Raw genomic sequence first — 21,211 nt, forward strand, 5'->3', positions numbered from 1 at the left:
CAGTGTTAAGCCTTTGTATTACTTTTCTGTTGCTGCTGTGACAAATCACCACAAACTTAGTGGCTTAAAACAACACAAATGGGGAATTCGCCGGTGGTCCAGTGGTTAGGACTCCGTGCTTCCACTGCAGGGGTCACGGGTTCTATCCCTGGTCAGGGAACTAAGATCTCGCATGCCGCATGAAGCAGCCAAAAAAAACAACAAACCAACACAAATGTATTATCTCACTGTTCTGGAGATTGGAAATCCAATTTGGGTCTCACTGGGCTAAAATCAAGCATCAGGATGGCTGTGATCCTTTCTGGATACTATAGGGAAGAATCCATTTCCTCACCTTTCTAGTTTCTAGTGACTGCTAGCATTCCTTAGCTCATGGCCCCCACTTCCTCCATCTTCAAAGCCTGCAACATTAGGCAAAGTCCTTCTCATGCTGCCATCTCTCTAATTCTCTAACCTTCTTCCATAGTCAATCTCTCTCTAAATCTCTTCTTCTGCCTTCCTCTTCTTTGTGACCACATTGGGCCCATCCAGATAATCTCCCTACTTTAAGGTCATCTGATTATCAACCTTAATGTCACCTACAATTTTAATTCCCTTTTGCCACGTAACCTAACATATACACAGGTTCTAGTAACTAGGGTGTGGACATCTTTGGGGGCCATTATTCTGTCTACCACAATCTAATCACCTATAGCACTTAAATATAAATCAAGACAAAGTATAAATACCTAGTATACGTCTGGTACAAAATAGAGGAGTTTCAGAAACTTTAGTGTCCTTCCTCTTCCTCTCACCATGCATTTTTAAATCCTGTCTCATATTGTTCTAAAATGTATCAAACAATTAAATTTCCACTCTCCCAAAAGATGGAAACTCCTGAGAAATGGTGATATGTACTTATTTCAAATTCTTTACAATTCTATACAGCAGTAAAAGACTCACGATAAACACTCAAGTACTTTTAGAAAATGAGTCAGAATCTTTGCTACCACTGTCAAAATCCTAACAATCTATAAATGCTTCCTTAGGTTACATTTCTAACTTTAAGAATTCATACCAAATAGATCTTCTCCAAAAAAAGCAAAACCTAAAACTTCCTGAGTTCTACTATTATTTTAACATATCATAAAAGGCATGCATAAAAGTGTATGTTCCCTATCTTAAAAGGATAGTTGATCCTTGAACATGGGTTTGAATTGCACATGTCTACTTATACACAGATTTTTTTCAATAAATACATTGGAAAAGCTTTTGGAGATTTGCAACAATTTGAAAAAAGAGACAAACCACGTAGCCTAGAAATATCGAAAAAGTTAATTAAAAAGTATGTTATGAATGCATAAAATATATGTAGATACTAGTCTATCCCTACATAGGTATAAGGTGATCTTTAATATAAAATTAATGTGTTAGTTTTCTGTTTTGTAACTTTGCTTTCAAAGAATCACATTACTATAAAGTATGCTTCTCTATAACTGGAGAAACTGCATATCAGCCTATCTATCATCACAGGTGAGTTTTTTTTAATGTAACAATGTTTCCAATACTGTATTATGAATATGACTGTAATACTGTATGCCAAAATTTTATAACAGATTCATTCATTAGTGCATAGGCTAGGCTATCATGAAGCAATTGTATCAACAACACTAGGCTACCATAAAGCAATCATACTGCTGCTTCTTCATTATTAATGTATGAATCGTTGTATCTGTAAATAAATACGAACTTCCTTTTCACATTATCTTTTCATTTTTGATGTCTAGCATTAGTAATACATATAACATCTACAGTCTTTTGTATCATATTAGACAATGTTGATGTAGGTACTAAGAGATGATTCATCTTGTAAACAGATGACATAAACTTACGGTATCAAAAACACAGTACAGTACTGTAAAGGTATTTTCTCTGCCTTAAGATTCTCTTAATAACACTTTCTTTTCTCTAGCTTACTTATTGTAAGAATATAGTAAAAATATATATATAACATACAAAATATGTATTAATTGACTTTTTATGTTATTGACAAGGCTTCTGATCAGCAGTAGGCCATTAGTACTTAAGTTTTGCAGGGAGTCAAGTTATATGCAGATTTTCAACTACAAGGGGGGTTGAAGCCCCAACCCTTGCATTATTCAAGGGTCAACTGTATATTCAAAGTTTTTAAATTGTGTTTGTTCCTTTTTAACTGCAACAAAAAAGGACCAGATCAAAAGCACAAAAATTATATTTTAGATCTTTGTTTCTAAAGCAACATTTTACGGCACTATTTTTCAAATTCAGTTTCTAATAACCTCAGCTGAAAGAGAAGTTAATATGAATATTTAAAAAAATAAACATACCATATTCAAAGTAAGTTTCAGACATGCTGTATATACTATCTCCCCTCCCGAACAAAACTTTAATATATTAACATATTTCGGCTCTGATAAATTCTGTAGTGTAATAAAGTTGTTTTCAACTTTACTAGAACATAGAACCCTCTTCTCACAGCACCTGTTAACATCATAGAGAGCTGTGTGTCTCAGAACATCAGTCTGGAAAACACTGTTCTAACAGATATAAAGTAGTTTTTAAACTTGAAAGCTCCTCAAAAGAAATATTACCTGAATCATAGATGATCCTCTTTTTCTTGTTTGGTTGCTTCTGTTTGAAGTCATCTTCTTTACAAGAACGATTTACCTATAAACATCACAGTATAATTAGAACACAGAGAAGACCATATAACTTAGCTGTTTTTTCCTCATTAGATTTGGGCTCAATAGTTCACAACTAGAGGAACGCTGCCCCCCCAGGAAACATTTCTGCTTGTCATAACTGGGGTGAGGGTGTTACTGGCATATAGTGGGTAGACGAGGGATACTACTAAACATCCTGCAATGCACAGGACAACGAAGAATTATCTCCACAATGAAGAATTATCCTGCCCCAAATGTCAGTAATGCCCAAATTAGGCTAAAGGACAAGCCAGACCCATCATCAAAAAGATAAGAGATAACAGATGCTGGTGTGGATGTGGAGAAAAGGGAACCCTTGTGCATCGTTGGTGGGACTGTAATCAGTGCAGCCACTATAGAAAACAGTATGGAGGTTCCTCAAAAAATTTAAAATAGAACTAACTACCATATGACACAGCAATTCCACTTCTGAGAATATAACCAAAGGAAACAAAACACTAACTTGAAAGGGTATCTGCACCCACATGTGGTAATCACTGTGGTAATCATTTCATAATATATGTAAGTCAAACCATCATGCTGTACACCTCAAACTTATACAGTGGTGTATGTCAATTATTTCTCAATAAAATTTGGGGCGGGGGGAGGAGCAGGGGAGAGAATAAGCCGGATAATAATTGCATCAGATGGCAAAGGCAGGATCGTAGAAAACGCTATATTATTATTCATTTCCACTTTCAACACTAACCCATGTATAACAAAGAGTAAAAGGATATCAGATATTACAAGGCAAGTGCTTCCTGAAAATGAAAAATTGAGACAGAAATAAAAGCTAAGGAGTTGTGGGCCTATCACTACTCATTGCCTGGTGGAAAACTAAATAAAACCAAGGCAAGGGTAATTAATATTTATATTTTTTAGTTATATACACATTTCTAACATATTCATAAGGTATTACTAATATTTTGTATTTTATATTTTATATATTTTATATATTTTGTAGTTATACATCACATTTCTAACACATTCAAATTTTCCCAAACAAAAATCAAGAAAGCAGACAGCAAAAAAACTGACTATAATCAATTACAAGGTAGAAATACGTTTCTATCCATTATAATAAAACTTCAAAAACTTAAGCACAAAAAAAAAAAAACTTAAGCACAATCAACTAGCTTGGAAGAAAATGAGATGAATAAACCACTGTAATTCAAATACACCACCAGACTAGAGGACAGGGTTAGAAACAATGACAATAATTCAGAAGTGAGAGAAAGGGGTATCCCAGGAGGGAGAGAGCCACAGAAGGGGTGTTCCAAATTCTGTCAGTAAACTTAGCCCAAATCTGCGGCTGTCTCCTGAACTATATATGCACAGAAAAACTCGAAGTGCCCAGCTAAGGTTAAAAAAAATTGAACAAAGACTTCAGATGCTGCCCATAACAGAGTGGACAAGAGTTTGGAGTTTGAGTTCAGGCAGGTTAACTGCCTGCTAAACTAAAAGAATTAACACTCTTTGGAGGAAATAACAGAATCCAAAGTTCCTACATTGTAAAATTCACACTATGCAAGGTAAATCCAAAATAACCAGATGTACAAAGAAATAGGAAATGTGACCTGTGATGGTTACTTTTATCTGTCAACTTGACTGGGCCACAAGGTGCCCAGATATTTCATCAAACAAGATCAAATAGAATTTGCCTTGCTAGGTTTTAGACTTGCTTGGCACCTGTCACTCCTTCTTTCTTCTGATTTCTCCCTTTTGAAATGGGAATGTGTATTCTATGCCTGTCCTACTATTATATTTTGGAAGCGCATGCTTTGTCTGGTTTCACAGGTTCACAGCTGGAGAAGAATTTTGTCTCAGGATGCATCATACCTAAGTCTCACCCATATATGATTTAGATGATATTTAGATAAGCCTTTGGACTTCAGACGTTAGAACTGGTGATGCACTGAATTAAGACTTTGGGGGGCTTTAGAATGGAATAAATGTATTTTGCATGCAAAAAGGACATGAATTTTGGGGGACCATTGGCAGAATATTATGGAATGAAAGCTTGTATCCCCCCAAAATTCATACATTGAATCCCTAACCCCCAGTATGGCTGTGTTTGGAGATGGAGTCTCTAAGGAGGTAATTAAGGTTAAATGAAGTCATAAGGGTAGAGCCCTGATCTGACAAGTTAGTGTCCTTATAAGAAGTGAAACCAGAGAACTCACGTGCATACACTCACTCACTCTGTCTCTCAACCTCTCTCCCCACGTGTTCACACCAAGGAAAGGCTATGTGAAGACTCAGCAAGAAGGGAGCCATCTGCAAACCAGAAAGAGAGTTCTCGAGAGAAACTGAATTGACTGGAACCTTAATCATAGACTTCTAGCTTCCAGAACTGTAAGAAAATAAATTCCTGTTGTTTTAAGTCAGCCAGTCTATGGTATTTTATGGTAGCCCAAACTGACTAATACATGACCCACAGACTCAAGATAAAAGGCACTAAACTGAGATGAATCCAGATGTTAGAATTAGTAGGCAATGCTAGAACTGAAAAATACAATACTTAAAACAAAATATTCACTGTATAGGCTTAATAGCAAATTGGAGATGACAGAAGAGTCAAAGAACTTGAGGACAGTAATAGAGAAATTATCCAATCTGAAGTACAGAGGAAAAAAAGAATAAAAATAAATAAGCTGCAATGATCTGTGACGCAATTCCAAAATTCTTTTTTTTTCCATATTTATTTATTTATTTTGGCTGCACCAGGTCTTAGCTGCGGCACACGGGATCTTTAGTTGCGGCGTGAGGACTTCTTAGTTACAGCATGCAAACTCTTAGTTGCGGCATGCATGCAGGTTCTAGTTCCCAGACCAGGGATCAACCCGGGCCCCCTGCACTGGGAGCATGGAGTCTTATCCACTGGACCACCAGGGAAGTCCTGTAATTCCAAAATTGTAATGTGTATATAATTGGAATCCCATAAGAAGAGGAGAGAGATAATGAGGCATAAATATATTTGAAGAAATAATGGCAGAAGTTCTCAAATTTGAAGAAAGATATAAATTTACAGAGTCAAGAAGCTCAGAAACCCTAAACAGTATAAACACAAGAAAATCACACACAGGTATACCATGGGCAAAGCTGAAACCCAAAGATAAAGGGAAAATCTTTTAAAGCAGCATGAGAAAAATAATACATTACATACAAGAGAATACAACATGACCACTAACATCTCACCAGAAAAAATGGAGGCCAAAAAAAGAATGCGACATTTTTAAGTGCTGAAACAAACTGTCAATCCAAAACTCTATATCCAGCAAAAATATCCTTCAAGAATGAAGGCAAAATAAAGACATTTTTAGATAAACAAAAACTTACAGGATTCATTGCCAACAGATCTACTCTACAAGAAACGCTTTAAAAAATTCTTCAGGTTTTAAGAAAATGATATTAGATGGAAATTCAGATCTTCAATAAGAAATGAAAAGCACTAGAAGCAGCAAATACATAGTTAAGTATAAAAGATCAATTCTCCTTTTATTTATTTATTTTTTTGCAGAGCAGAAAACTGAGGTTTTTATTTTAGTCTCATCTAAGAAATAAAAAAAATTATGTGTTTAAATTATAATTTATTGATGATTTTGATGGTTTGCTTATTTTAAATTATTATATGTATTTGTTTATAATTTTAATCTTACATATTTTTAAAATTTTGTTTAATTTTGTTTATCTTATTAATTTAAGGTAAGTTTTTATTGAGAAATAATTGACATGTAACATTATATTAGCTTCAGGTGTATAACATGAAGATCTGATATTTGTATATATTGCAAAATGATCATAAGTCGTTAACATCCATCACCACACGTGGTTACAAATCAATTTTCCTCTTTTAATTTCTTCAAAATAAGGTCAGTTTACAGCAATAATTATTACACTGAGTGTGGAGTATTAATATATGTCGATATAAGACATATGCCAATTAGGGCATAAAGGATGGGGTGGTGGTAATCAGACCTGTAGAGTTGCAGAATGCTTACATTTTACACAAAGTGGAACAATATTAACTCAAATACACTATTGTAGTCATTGCCTGCTTTTCATAGTGACGTTATATCTTAACTTCTCTGAGGCCCAAGGAGGACAGGAAAAAGAATAAAGCTTTCCTCCAAAGCCTTCCCTCACCAGAAGCCCAATACCATTCACCTGGCACTCCTGTCTTTATGAGCAAATTTTGGTCTTAAAACACAAAGTTTTAACAACTAAAAAGGGTTCCATGTCTAGTGAAGGAAAACACCAAGCGATGAATGCAGTAAGCTATATTAACCAGAAATAAGTAATACCTTATTACTTTTCTTCTTCCTCTGCTGAGTTGAAATCTATATTTACTCGAGACTCCAAATATATCAAATCTCAGAACTGAGTTTATTTTATACAATTCAATATTGTATCTGGAAAACTGACCTTGATTTCCTTTATTCCTTTCTTCGCTTTTCTGGTTTCTTCAGCAGACTTCGTTTTCTCATTCTTCTTTGCTGTTTCACTTACAACTTTCTTTCCACTTGGTATAACCCCAAAGAATTTTCGAATATCCTAGAAGCAAAAAAGGAGAATCATAAACAAACATTAACTGCACAAAATTCTAATTTCAATTGTAAAAAGGAACAACTCTCCACACACACTGGTTTACTCTCAGTAATTTCTTCATAATGAGATAGTTCCACGTGTGCAGCAGCATTCTTTCTATATGCAAAAGTTAACTGATAAAATTACCTCAGTTAAAAATAATGTGTCCAGGGACTTCCCTAGCAGTCCAGTGGTTAGGACTACTCACTTTCACTGCTGAGGGCCCGGGTTCAATCCCTGGTTGGGGAACTCAGATCCCACAAGCCACGTGGTGTGCATCCCCCCGCCCCCAAAAAAAGATTTAAAACTAGTGTGCCTAATGAAAAGTAATATTAATTCTCAGAATCTGGCCAAAAATAGGGCAAAAATAAACAAAGGAAATTTTTCCTAATGACAGCACAACTACTAAAGAGGCAAGTAACAAGCATTTATTGATCATGTATGCACATACCCCATCATCTCGGGCATAGTAGGTGAAAAGACAAAGAGTTGAAGAACATAATCCTTGCCTATGGGATTTTGTTTTTAATATTTATTTATTTATTTGGTTACACTGGGTCTTAGTTGCGGCAGGCAGGCTCCTTAGTTGCACCTCCAAGGCTCCTTAGTTACGGCATGCATGTGGGATCTAGTTCCCTGACCAGGGATCGAACCCGAGCCCCCTGCACTGGGAGCATGGAGTCTTATCCACTGTGCCACCAGGGAAGTCCCGCCTATGGGATTTATACTCCAGTTTGAGAGAAGAATAACTCTCAGAACCCTGATCATTTAAGACCTTAATAACTAAGAACCTTGAAATTATTTTCCTTTACATGATTTTTCCAAATTCTGAAGAAAAAATTTTGACAATACTTTCTTCAATTACTCTACCCCGTGTTAAACAACAGAATCAAATTAATCATACTGAAACACTTACAATGTAATTTACAATTAATATCACTCATCTTTCTTATCCTTCGCATACATATTCTTCCCTACCCTTTTATATTTTAGCTTTGAAGAAACTGTGGTATAGAGAACAGGGAATAGACCTTAGAATGAGAAACCTCTGGTATGAATCTCTGCTCTAGTGCCTTCTAGCTGGGTGACCCTGAGCAAGTTACTTTAATCTGTTTTCTCATCAGTAAAGTGAGACTAATACTCTCTACACTTTATGAGGATTAATCATGCATCTGTCACAATATTGGCTCAGGAAAAACTTCCCTTCTCTCTCATTTATGAACTATTATCCCTTCATGTCACTGAAACATCTCCATTTACAGTTGTCTCTGCTCACAGGCAAGGGTATAAGGAACAAAGTATAGTGAGAATTTAGGATCTGAATTCCAAAGGATGGGCTCAAGAGCCTGTTGTATTGTTTTCCCTATTCCTATCCTTAATGGTCATAAGCCTGAGTCTTCAATTCTTTTTACCTGTTCCAACCTATCTCTATTGTAGTGAGGAAAATGCCTGTTAAAAGTACCTTACCAAGTGGAAGAAAGGTAACAACTTTTCTCCTAGATCCTGGCAGTAATTGTCAAACCCTTAAAATGTCAAAAATCCCAAACAAGTGTGTTATACAAAGACACACACACACACAGCTTTGTGGTTAAGGCAATAAAGAAAACAGATAAATGAGGTACACAGACATGTTAATTTTTTTTGAAAGGTTACAGACTTCCCTAGTTTTATACCCTCTTTTGTAAATTTCTTAATATAAAAAAGTCACAAATCCATCCTAATAAAATCTAAGTCTAAAAAATACTGTTAAAAAAATAAATAAATAAAAAATACTGTTTGCAGAATGGATACCTCAGTTATGAAACTCAGACATTTGTGTCAGGTGCTAAAGAAAAGTTAGAGGAATCAGAAAGCCACAGTCTTCCATATAATTTGCAAAGAATTGAGTTTGAGGCTAACAACTACTTACTTTATTGCTTCTGGAGGAAATGAGAGTTTCACATTGGAGTTTCACTTTTGAAATGACCAAGTGAGTCTTCATTCAAACAGTGGTGATTTTTTAAACACATACAAACACATACACACACACACACACACACACACACACACACACACACACTGACACAGCACACATGTACCATGGAAATATCAAAACTAAATATTAATAATCAGCTTAAAGTCAATGGTGGTTTTCCATCTGTGTTGGAACCACGAATACTTAAAAAAGCAAGAGGAAGAAAACAAAATATAATTCAGGAAATGGAACTGTTGGTAACGTTGAGCTCTCTGATTTTTGTCTGTTCCATACTGCCAATCCTCAGCATTGTTGCCACCTTTCCTCCCTAAGTAATTCTTCCTATTCACAACCCCTTTCCTTTCCTTTCCCTTTATTCTACCCTACTCTCCCACTCCCCATGCCCTTATACTCTGATGGCAGCTGAAAAATTAAATTACAGCATCCTGATCTAACTCAATATACATTAAAAATCTAAACTTTTGGAAAAGAATTTACATCAGAATGAAAGCGATTCTACTCACACCTTTTTAGGGATTATCTCTAGTGTGAGCAGCCATCTGCTGTATGAACATTTAAGAGCCAAAGTCACCAATTTGACTTTAATTTGTAGTGTGACTTCACCTCACTCTTTTTTTTTTTTTTTTTCTTCTGGTACGCGGGCCTCTCACTGTTGTGGCCTCTCCCGTTGCCGAGCACAGGCTCCGGACGCGCAGGCCCAGCGGCCATGGCTCACGGACCCAGCCGCTCCGCAGCACGTGGGATCTTCCCGTGTTCCCTGCATCGGCAGGCGGACTCGCAACCACTGCGCCACCAGGGAAGCTCCACCTTACTCTTAATTCACATTCCCTGCCTGGTATTCCAGGTCTTCGAAGACTAGTGACTAATCGAACTCCCAAATAATGGATCTAGACATCACTCTTACCTGCACGGAATAATTCTTGCTGAGTATATTAGTAAGGAACAAATTTTTAAGTTTACTTTTATAATCTTAGCAAAGGGAAGTCCTTCCAAGCAGAACATGAAGGCTAGAAACCACCCATAAAGAAAGATTTGACTGCATAAAAATAAAACAAAAGATGCCATAAACAAAGTTAAAATATAAGCAACTAACAAGAAAATATCTACAACATGTTATATATAAGAGGGCTCCTACAAATCAATAAAAAATAACCCAGTAGAAAAATGAGTAAAAGCTACCAGTAGACAAATTATAAAGAAATGCAAATAACCAACAAACATAACAAAAGATGCTCAACTTCACAAATAATAAACAGATAAATTAGAACTTGATTATATTTCCCTAAGCGTTAAAAGACTGATAATGCCCAGATATGTCAAAGTTGTGGGGAAACATGCTCACATACTACACTGCTAATAAAAGTAAAAATTGGTGGGGGGGGAGAGGGGGAAGATGGCGGAAGAGTAAGACGCGGAGATCATCTTCCTCCCCACAGATACATCAGAAGTGCATCTACACGTGGAACAACTCCTACAGAACACCTACTGAACGCTGGCAGAAGACCTCAGACCTCCCAAAAGGCAAGAAACTCCCCACGTACCTGGGTAGGGCAAAAGAAAAAAGTATAAACAGAGATAAAAGAATAAGGACGGGACCTGCACCAGTGGGAGGGAGCTGTGAAGGAGGAAAGGTTTCCACACACTAGAAGCCCTTTCCTTCGTGGGCGGAGACTGCGGGTGGCGGAGGTGGGGAACTTGGGAGCCGCGGAGGGGAGCGCAGCCACAGGGGTGTGTAGGACAAAGCTGGGAGATTCCCGCACAGAGGATCGGTGCCGACCAGCACTCACCAGCCCTACAGGCTTGTCTGCTCAGCGTGGGCTAGGAGCTGAGGACTTGCAGCGTGAACACTGCCTGAAGGGGTTAGTGCACCACAGCTACCGGGAGGGAGTCCGGGGGGAAAGTCTGGACCTGCCGAAGAGGCAAGAGACTTTTTCTTCCCTCTTTGTTTCCTGGTGCGCGAGGAGAGGGGATTAAGAGCGCTGAACGCTGCTTAAAGAAGCTCCAGAGACGGGCGTGAGCCGCGGCTAACAGCACGGACCCCAGAGACGGGCATGAGACCCTAAGGCTGCTGCTGCCGCCACCAAGAGGCCTCTGTGCGAGCACAGGTCACTCTCCACACCTCCCCTCCCGGGAGCCTGTGCAGCCCACCACTGCAGGGTCCCGGGATCCAGGCACAACTTCCCCGAGAGAACGCACGGCGCACCTCAGGCTGGTGCAACGTCACACTGGCCGCTGCCGCTGCAGGCTCGCCCCGCACTCCGTAACCCTCCCTCGCCCCAGCCCGAGTGAGCCAGAGTCCCCGAATCAGCGGCTTCTTTAAGCCCGTCCTGTCTGAGTGAAGAACAGACGTCCTCCAGCGACCTACACGCAGAGGCGGGGTAATTCCAAAGCGGAGCCCCGGGAGCTGTGCGAACAAAGAAGAGAAAGGGAAATCTCTCCCAGCAGCATCAGGAGCAGCGGATTAAATCTCCACAATCAACTTGATGTACCCTGCATCTGTGTAATACCTGAATAGACAACGAATCATCCCAAATTAAGGAGGTGGACTTTGAGAGCAAGATTTATTATTTTTTCCCCTTTTCCTCTTTTTGTGAGTGTGTATGTGTATGCTTCTGTCTGAGATTTTGTCTGTATAGCTTTGCTTTCACCATTTGCCCAGGGGTTCTATCCATCCGTTTTATTTTTACTTTTTTAAAAAATTCTTTTCTTAATAATTATTTTTTTATTTTAATAACTTTATTTTATTTTACCTTACTTTTCTTTTATCCCCTTCCTTCCTTCCTTCCTTCCTTTCTTTCTCTTTCTTTCTTTCTTTCTTCTTTTTCTCCCTTTTATTCTGAGCCATGTGGATGAAAGGCTCTTGGTGCGGCAGCCAGGAGTGAGTGCTGTGCCTCTGAGGTGGGAGAGCCAACTTCAGGACACTGGTCCACAAGAGACCTCCCAGCTCCACATAATATCAAACAGCGAAAATCTCCCAGAGATCTCCGTCTCAATACTAACACCCAGCTTCACTAAACGACCAGCAAGCTACAGTGCTGGAAACCCTATGCCAAACACTAGCAAGACAGGAACACAACACCACCCATTAGTAGAGAGGCTGCCTAAAATCATAATAACTCCACAGACACCCCAAAACACGCCACCTGGCGTGTGGGCAGACGTGGACCTGCCCACCAAAAAGACAAGATCCAGCCTCATCCACCAGAACACAGGCAATAGTCCCCTCCACCAGGAAGCCTTCACAACCCACTGAACCAACTTTAGCCACTGGGGAGAGACACCAAAAACAACAGGAACTACGAACCTGCAGCCTGCAAAAAGGAGACCCCAAACACAGTAAGATAAGCAAAACGAGAAGACAGAAAAACACACAGCAGATGAAGGAGCAAGATAAAAACCCACCAGACCTAACAAATGAAGTGGAAATAGGCAGTCTACCTGAAAAAGAATTCACAATAATGATAGTAAAGATATCCAAAATCTTGGAAATAGAATAGAGAATATGCAAGAAACATTTAACAAGGACCTAGAAGAACTAAAGATGAAAGAAGCAACGAAGAATAACACAATAAATGACATTAAAAATACTCTAAAAGGGATCAATAGCAGAATAACTGAGGCAGAAGAACGGATAAGTGACCTGGAAGATAAAATAGTAGAAATAATTACTGCAGAGCAGAATAAAGAAAAAAGAATGAAAAGAACTGAGGACAGTCTCAGAGACCTCTGGGACAACATTAAATGCACCAACATTCGAATTATAGGGGTTCCAGAAGAAGAGAAAAAGAAAGGGACTGAGAAAATATTTGAAGAGATTATAGTTGAAAACTTCCCTAATATGGGAAAGGAAATAGTTAATCAAGTCCAGGAAGCACAGAGAGTCCCATACAGGATAAATCCAAGGAGAAACACGCCAAGACACATACTAATCAAACTGTCAAAAATTACATACAAAGAAAACATATTAAAAGCAGCAAGGGAAAAACAACAAATAACACACAAGGGAATCCCCATAAGGTTAACAGCTGATCTTTCAGCAGAAACTCTGCAAGCCAGAAGGGACTGGCAGGACATATTTAAAGTGATGAAAGGGAAAAACCAGCAACCAAGATTACTCTGTCCAGCAAGGATCTCATTCAGATTTGATGGAGAAATTAAAACCTTTACAGACAAGCAAAAGCTGAGAGAGTTCAGCACCACCAAACCAGCTTTACAACAAATGCTAAAGGATCTTCTCTAGGCAAGAAACACAAGAGAAGAAAAGGACCTATAATAACAAACCCAAAACAATTAAGAATGGGAATAGCAACATACATATCGATAATTACCTTAAATGTAAATGGACTAAACGCTCCCACCAAAGACACAGACTGGCTGAATGGATACTAAAACAAGACCCATATATATGCTGTCTACAAGAGACCCACTTCAGACCTAGGGACACATACAGACTGAAAGTGAGGGAATGGAAAAAGATACTCCATGCAAATGGAAACCAAAAGACAGCTGGAGTAGCAACTCTCATATCAGACAAAATAGACTTTAAAATAAAGACTATTACAAGAGACAAAGAAGGACACTACATAATGATCAAGGGATCGATCTAAGAAGAAGATATAACAATTGTAAATATTTATGCACCCAACATAGGAGCACCTCAATACATAAGGCAAATACTAACAGCCATAAAAGGGGAAATCGACAGTAACACATTCATAGTAGGGGACTTTAACACCCCACTTTCACCAATGGACAGATCATCCAAAATGAAAATAAATAAGGAAACACAAGCTTTAAATGATATATTAAACAAGATGGACTTAATTGATATTTATAGGACATTCCATGCAAAAACAACAGAACACACATTTTTCTCAAGTGCTCATGGAACATTCTCCAGGACAGATGATATCTTGGGTCACAAATCAAGCCTTGGTAAATTTAAGAAAATTGAAATTGTATCAAGTATCTTTTCCGACCACAACGCTACGAGACTAGATATCAATTACAGGAAAAGATCTGTAAAAAATACAAACACATGGAGGCTAAACAGTACACTACTTCATAACGAAGTGAACACTGAAGAAATCAAAGAGGAAATCAAAAAAATACCTAGAAACAAATGACAATGGAGACACGACGACCCAAAACCTATGGGATGCAGCAAAAGCAGTTCTAAGAGGGAAGTTTATAGCAATACAATCCTACCTTAAGAAACAGGAAACATCTCGAATAAACAACCTAACCTTGCACCTAAAGCAATTAGAGAAAGAAGAACAAAAAAACCCCAAAGTGAGCAGAAGGAAAGAAATCATAAAAATCAGATCAGAAATAAATGAAAAAGAAATGAAGGAAACGATAGCAAAGATCATTAAAACTAAAAGCTGGTTCTTTGAGAAGATAAACAAAATTGATAAACCATTAGCCAGACTCATCAAGAAAAAAAGGGAGAAGACTCAAATCAATAGAATTAGAAATGAAAAAGGAGAAGTGACTGCAGAAATACAAAAGATCATGAGAGATTACTACAAGCAGCTCTATGCCAATAAAATGGACAACCTGGAAGAAATGGACAAATTCTTAGAAATGCACAACCTGCCAAGACTGAATCAGGAAGAAATAGAAAATATGAACAGACCAATCACAAGCACTGAGATTGAAACTGTGATTAAAAATCTTCCAACAAACAAAAGCCCAGGACCAGATGGCTTCACAGGCGAATTCTATCAAACATTTAGAGAAGAGCTAACACCTTCCTTCTCAAACTCTTCCAAAATATAGCAGAGGGAGGAACACTCCCAAACTCATTCTACAAGGCCACCATCACCCTGATACCAAAACCAGACAAGGATGTCACAAAGAAAGAAAACTACAGGCCAATACCACTGATGAACATAGATGCAAAAATCCTCAACAAAATACTAGCAAACAGAATCCAACAGCACATTAAAAGAATCATACACCATGATCAAGTGGGGTTTATTCCAGGAATGCAAGGATTCTTCAATATACGGAAATCAATCAATGTAATACACCATATTAACAAATTGAAGGAGAAAAACCGTATGGTCATCTCAATAGATGCAGAGAAAACTTTTGACAAAATTCAACACCCATTTATGATAAAAATCCTCCAGAAAGTAGGCACAGAGGGAACTTTCCTCAACATAATAAAGGCCATATATGACAAACCCACAGCCAATATCATCCTCAATGGTGAAAAACTGAAAGCATTTCCACTAAGATCAGGAACAAGACAAGGTTGCCCACTCTCACCACTCTTATTCAACATAGTTTGGAAGTTTTAGCCACAGCAATCAGAGAAGAAAAGGAAATAAAAGGAATCCAAATCGGAAAAGAAGAAGTAAAGCTGTCACTGTTTGCAGATGACGTGATACTATACATAGAGAATCCTAAAGATGCTACCAGAATACTACTAGAGCTAATCAATGAATTTGGTAAAGTAGTAGGACACAAAATTAATGCAAAGAAATCTCTGGCATTCCTATACACTAATGATGAAAAATCTGAAAGTGAAATCAAGAAAACACTCCCATTTACCACTGCAACAGAAAGAATAAAATATCTAGGAATAAACCTACCTAAGGAGACAAAAGACCTGTATGCAGAAAATTATAAGACACTGATGAAAGAAATTAAAGATGATACAAATCGATGGAGAGATATACCATGTTCTTGGATTGGAAGAATCAACATTGTGCAAATGACTCTACTACCCAAAGCAATCTACAGATTCAATGCAATCCCTATCAAACTACCACTGGCATTTTTCACAGAACTAGAACAAAAAATTTCACAATTTGTATGGAAACACAAAAGACCCCAAATAGCCAAAGCAATCTTGAGAACGAAAAACGGAGCTGGAGGAATCAGGCTCCCTGACTTCAGACTATACTACAAGGCTACAGTAATCAAGACAGTATGGTACTGGCATAAAAACAGAAAGATAGATCAATGGAACAGGATAGAAAGCCCAGAGATAAACCCACGCACTATGGTCACCTTATCTTTGATAAAGGAGGCAGGAATGTACAGTGGAGAAAGGAGAGCCTCTTCAATAAGTGGTGCTGGGAAAACTGGATAGGTACATGTAAAAGTATGAGATTAGATCACTCCCTAACACCATACACAAAAATAAGCTCAAAATGGATTAAAGACCTAAATGTAAGGCCAGAAACTATCAAACTCTTAGAGGAAAACATAGGCAGAACCCTCTATGACATAAATCACAGCAAGATCCTTTTTGACCCACTTCCTAGAGAAATGGTAATAAAAACAAAAATAAACAAATGGGACCTAATGAAACTGCAAAGCTTTTGCACAGCACAGGAAACCATAAACAAGACCAAAAGACAAGCCTCAGAATGGGAGAAAATATTTGCAAATGAAGCAACTGACAAAGGATTAATCTCCAAAATTTACAAGCAGCTCATGCAGCTCAATAACAAAAAAACAAACAACCCAATCCAAAAATGGGCAGAAGACCTAAATAGACATTCCTCCAAAGAAGGTATACAGACTGCCAACAAACACATGAAAGAATGCTCGACATCATTAATCATTAGAGAAATGCAAATCAAAACTTCAATGAGATATCATCTCACACCAGTCAGAATGGCCATCATCAAAAAATCTAGAAACAATAAATGCTGGAGAGGGTGTGGAGAAAAGGGAACACTTTGCACTGTTGGTGGGAATGTGAATTGGTACAGCCACTATGGAGAACAGTATGGAGGTTCCTTAAAAAACTACAAATAGAACTACCATATGACCCAGCAATCCCATTACTGCGCATATACCCTGAGAAAACCATAATTCAAAAAGAGTCATGTACCAAAACGTACATTGCAGCTCTATTTACAAGAGCCCAGAGATGGAAACAACCTAAGTGTCCATCATCAGATGAATGGATAAAGAAGATGTGGCACATATATACAATGGAATATTACTCAGCCATAAAAAGAAACGAAATTGAGCTATTTGTAATGAGGTGGATGGACCTAGAGTCTGTCATACAGAGTGAAGTAATTCAGAAAGAGAAAGACAAATACCGTATGCTAACACATATATATGGAATTTAAGGGAAAAAATGTCATGAAGAACCTAGGGCTAAGACAGGAATAAAAACACAGACCTACTAGAGAATGGACTTGAGGATATGGGGAGGGGGAAGGGTAAGCTGTGACAAAGCGAGAGAGTGGCATGGACATATATACACTACCAAACGTAAAGTAGATAGCTAGTGGGAAGCAGCCGCATAGTACAAGGAGATCAGCTCGGTGCTTCGTGACCACCTAGACGGGTGGGATAGGGAGCGTGGGAGGGAGGGAGACGCAAGAGGGAAGAGATATGGGAACATATGTATATGTATAACTGATTCACTTTGTTATAAAGCAGAAACTAACACACCATTGTAAAGCAATTATACTCCAATAAAGATGTTAAAAAAAAAAAGTAAAAATTGGTATAACCTTTCCAAGACAATCTAACAATATCTATCAAAATTTTAAATGTGCATACCCTTTGTCCCAGTAATTTCATTTCTAAAGGAAATGGTGAAAGAAATAGTTTTATTTCGGGAACCAAAGGAGAGTAGTAATTCACTCTTCTTACTTTCTTTTTTAATAGTTACTAATTGAACAGGTCAGTTCAAATAAGACAAAAGATTTAGGCAAAAATTACATAAAAATTAAAACAAATTTTAGCACACACAGCTAATAGTAACAAGTTAAGTTTTTCACACTTTTACTTACAGCTACTGGACATAGATTTATCTCTTCTGATGTTTCTGTGAGGTATAAAGGCAAATAGAATGATTTATCTCCATTTTATAGGTAAGTAAGTGGAATTAAGTCAGACAAAAAAAAGCTTTTTGTCAGTTTTGCCACTTACTTCCAGACACTTGGGATGAATTACTTAATTTCTCTGGCCCTTACTTTCCTCGTAATGCCACTTACTCCACAGGATTCCTGTGGGGATTAGAAGAGATGACACAACAGAATGGAACCTAGTCCTCTGATTACAAATCCCTTTCATAGTTCTCTACTTGACCATGACTGCTCCCTCATAGTTTTACCATAATTCTAAGGATCTATGCAAAAGTAGCCATACTCCACAACTAGCAATATGGCCTTTCCATTCTCATTATTCCTGATACATTTGGTCCTTGTGTGAACACAAACAGGAAAATGCCCTCATGAGGCTACCTGGGAGATAAATTAATATATAAAGAATTAAATACAAAACAGTGCTAAGACAGAGCTAAATCACAAAACTGTAAGAGCACCAGAAGCCCCTAACACAGAGAGCCTCAGGGACAGTTGACCAAAAGAAGCAACACCTGAAATGGGTCCCAAAATGATTAGTAGGAGATACTTTTGATAGTCATAGTAATCTGAGTTTGAAAACATTGCTGTAAGTTCCATACAGCAGGCCTGTCTAGCTTACTCACCTCTGTATCTCAAGTACAGGGCCAACAGCTCAGATAAGCAGATGCTTAATTAATAATGGTTGAACACATGAGTGGTTATTCCTAAGGTCACTGACCTTCACACCTGGGCTCAGAAAGAGACGTTCTTAATTATGTAAAATGAAATTCATGGTAAATTTGTTTTTAAAGATTGTGTATTCAAATAATCTTTATTTGAGACTAATTTTTTGCCATCACTTTACCTATTGCACTTTGTTTTAAGAAACTTTAAGTGGGTATTAACACTTATTGTGTATTATTACTTCTATCATATAGTACTCTCTTGTCATATTACAATATTGTGGCTACAAAAAGCAAAAACACTTTCACTTTTAGTATAATACTTCCTCTTCTTCAGGGCTTTTTCCTGAAGCCTATTAATGGCTCTCCATGAACCCTAAGTTAAAAACTTCTGATTCACATATTCACAAGCTAACTCACATCCATCTCAACGTCAGTACCACTTAAAAACACACTGCTACCTGCTAAATCTTGTCTCGACTCAAGACCTCTGAGCTCCATATCCATGTAGCCGATAGTCTGTCATCTCCACCCCTACCAAATGCCCCAAAGGTGCCTCCAGCTCATAACGTCCAAAACTAAGCCCATATTTTAGAGGCTTGCTTCTCTCTCTTTATTTCCCTCCTCAATGCATAGCACCACCATTAACCAAAAACAGAAAAATGAGCACTGTTTTTCCTCCTCATTCTGACCCTCCACCTAATCAACCAACCCAACCTAATCTCCCAAATACTGCTGTCTTCTTTCCTCTATTTCTGTTGCCAGTGCCCTGATTTAGGGCTTCATTTATTTACTTTTTTAACAAACCCTTAAATAGGACTTACTCTGTGCCAGACAATGATTTAAACACTTAAAAAAATTAATTTAATCCACAGAACAAATCTATGACATTCTTTAACTTTAATTCACAGATGAAAAAACTGTGAATGACAAGGCATTTTCTAGTAAAAGTTTTGAAATTTAAATGCTCTTAAGTGTAAGCAAAAAAAAAAAAAAAAAAAAAAAAGATTTATTGCACTCTCCTACCCTAAGGTGTAACTAACAATTCTACAACACTATTAAAGAGAAGCATCGCCTATCAGGCAACCCAAATGCAATTTTAATATGCATAAGTCAAAACAAAGTACCAGACCTCGCTGGTACTCAAAAAAATCATGCATTTTTTAGAATTTTCTAACTTGGTTGATTATAAATCTATTAATAGAGATGAAAAAAATTTTTTTGCAGTAAATACTCCTAAACCTGCACAAAGTAAGCCATCATAATGACCTTTTAACTTTAAAAAGTCAAAGTACAAAAGCTGATATATATCAACTTTGAAGTATAACCAAACAGCTCTTATAACTTTTTTCCACTGCTAATGGGCTCAACCAACCAACAAGTTGTTTGTGCCTACCAAAAATGCAAAGAGAAAGCAAATCATGCCACCGTGTTCACTTACTTTGACAAGTACAGGATTTTATGCAAAATAAGTACTGCAGTGCTCTGTGGGGTAGCTACCAAAATATTACATTTTGGCTTTACTTCTCTATTTTGAAAGTAAAGAAATATAAATATTTCTGATTAATATTTTTAAGTCCTCTACCAAATCCACAAGCAGAAATTGATTATCACCAACACACTTCACAAAACCTATCCAAATGTAAAAATCTTTTATCTTTAAAACCACTTAAATGCAAAATTATACATCTGACTAATATTGTATATTGATAGCAGCACAGAAGAGAGAAATGAAATAATTTTAAAATAGTTAAAATTATATTATACTTTAAAAACAACAGGTAATTTGTTAGAATGTAGTCCCTTAAGGTCAGGAAGAAGACAGATCCTTCTTGCCACTCCTATTCAACACTGTGGCAAAAAAAAAAAAAAAAAAAAACTAATTAGGCAAAAAATAAATTATAAAAGGGGCACCTAGATTGGACAGGAAGAAGAAAAATTATCTTCATTTGCCGATGAAACGATCTTAAATGGAGAAAATCCTAAGGAATTCACTAAAAAACTATTAGAACTACAAAATGTGTTCTCCAAGGTTGCATGACACAAGATCAATATACTAAAACCAATTATATTTCTATACTTTTGCAATGAACAATCCAGAAATGAAATTAAGAAAACAATTCCAGGACATCCCTGGTGGCGCAGTGGTTAAGAATCTGCCTGCCAACGCAGGGGACACGGGTTCGAGGGAAGATCCCACATGCCGCAGAGCAACTAAGCCCGTGCACCACAACTACTGAGCCAGCGCTCTAGAGCCCACAAGCCACAGCTACTGAGCCCAGGTGCCACAACTACTGAAGCCCGCGTGCCTAGAGCCCATGCTCTGCAACAAGAGAAGCCACTGCAATGAGAAGCCCGCGCGCCACAACGAAGAGTCGCCCCCCACTCGCCACAACTAGACAAAGCCCGCGCGCAGCA

The 21,211-nt window shown here is 37.7% G+C and overlaps 2 protein-coding genes across 3 annotated transcripts in view; one reads left to right on the forward strand and one right to left on the reverse strand.

The window, feature by feature from the left end:
- Window positions 1–21,211, reverse strand: part of RFC1 (replication factor C subunit 1) — an 83,595-nt gene that overhangs the window by 59,991 nt on the left and 2,393 nt on the right. For both annotated transcript variants that reach the window (XM_079919101.1, XM_079919100.1), the window contains exons 2-3: window positions 7,146–7,274; window positions 2,610–2,685 (exon numbers count right to left, since the gene is read on the reverse strand). In XM_079919101.1, the coding sequence (XP_079775227.1) occupies window positions 2,610–2,685; window positions 7,146–7,274 (205 nt within the window). The remainder of the gene's footprint in view (window positions 1–2,609; window positions 2,686–7,145; window positions 7,275–21,211) is intronic.
- LOC307185216 (SCAN domain-containing protein 3-like) overlaps window positions 1–21,211 on the forward strand; it is a 546,171-nt gene that overhangs the window by 53,234 nt on the left and 471,726 nt on the right. The gene's annotated exons all lie outside the window — the stretch shown is intronic.

The sequence above is a fragment of the Stenella coeruleoalba genome, assembly GCF_951394435.1.
Source record: "Stenella coeruleoalba genome assembly, chromosome: 4".
NCBI lineage: Eukaryota > Metazoa > Chordata > Mammalia > Artiodactyla > Delphinidae > Stenella > Stenella coeruleoalba.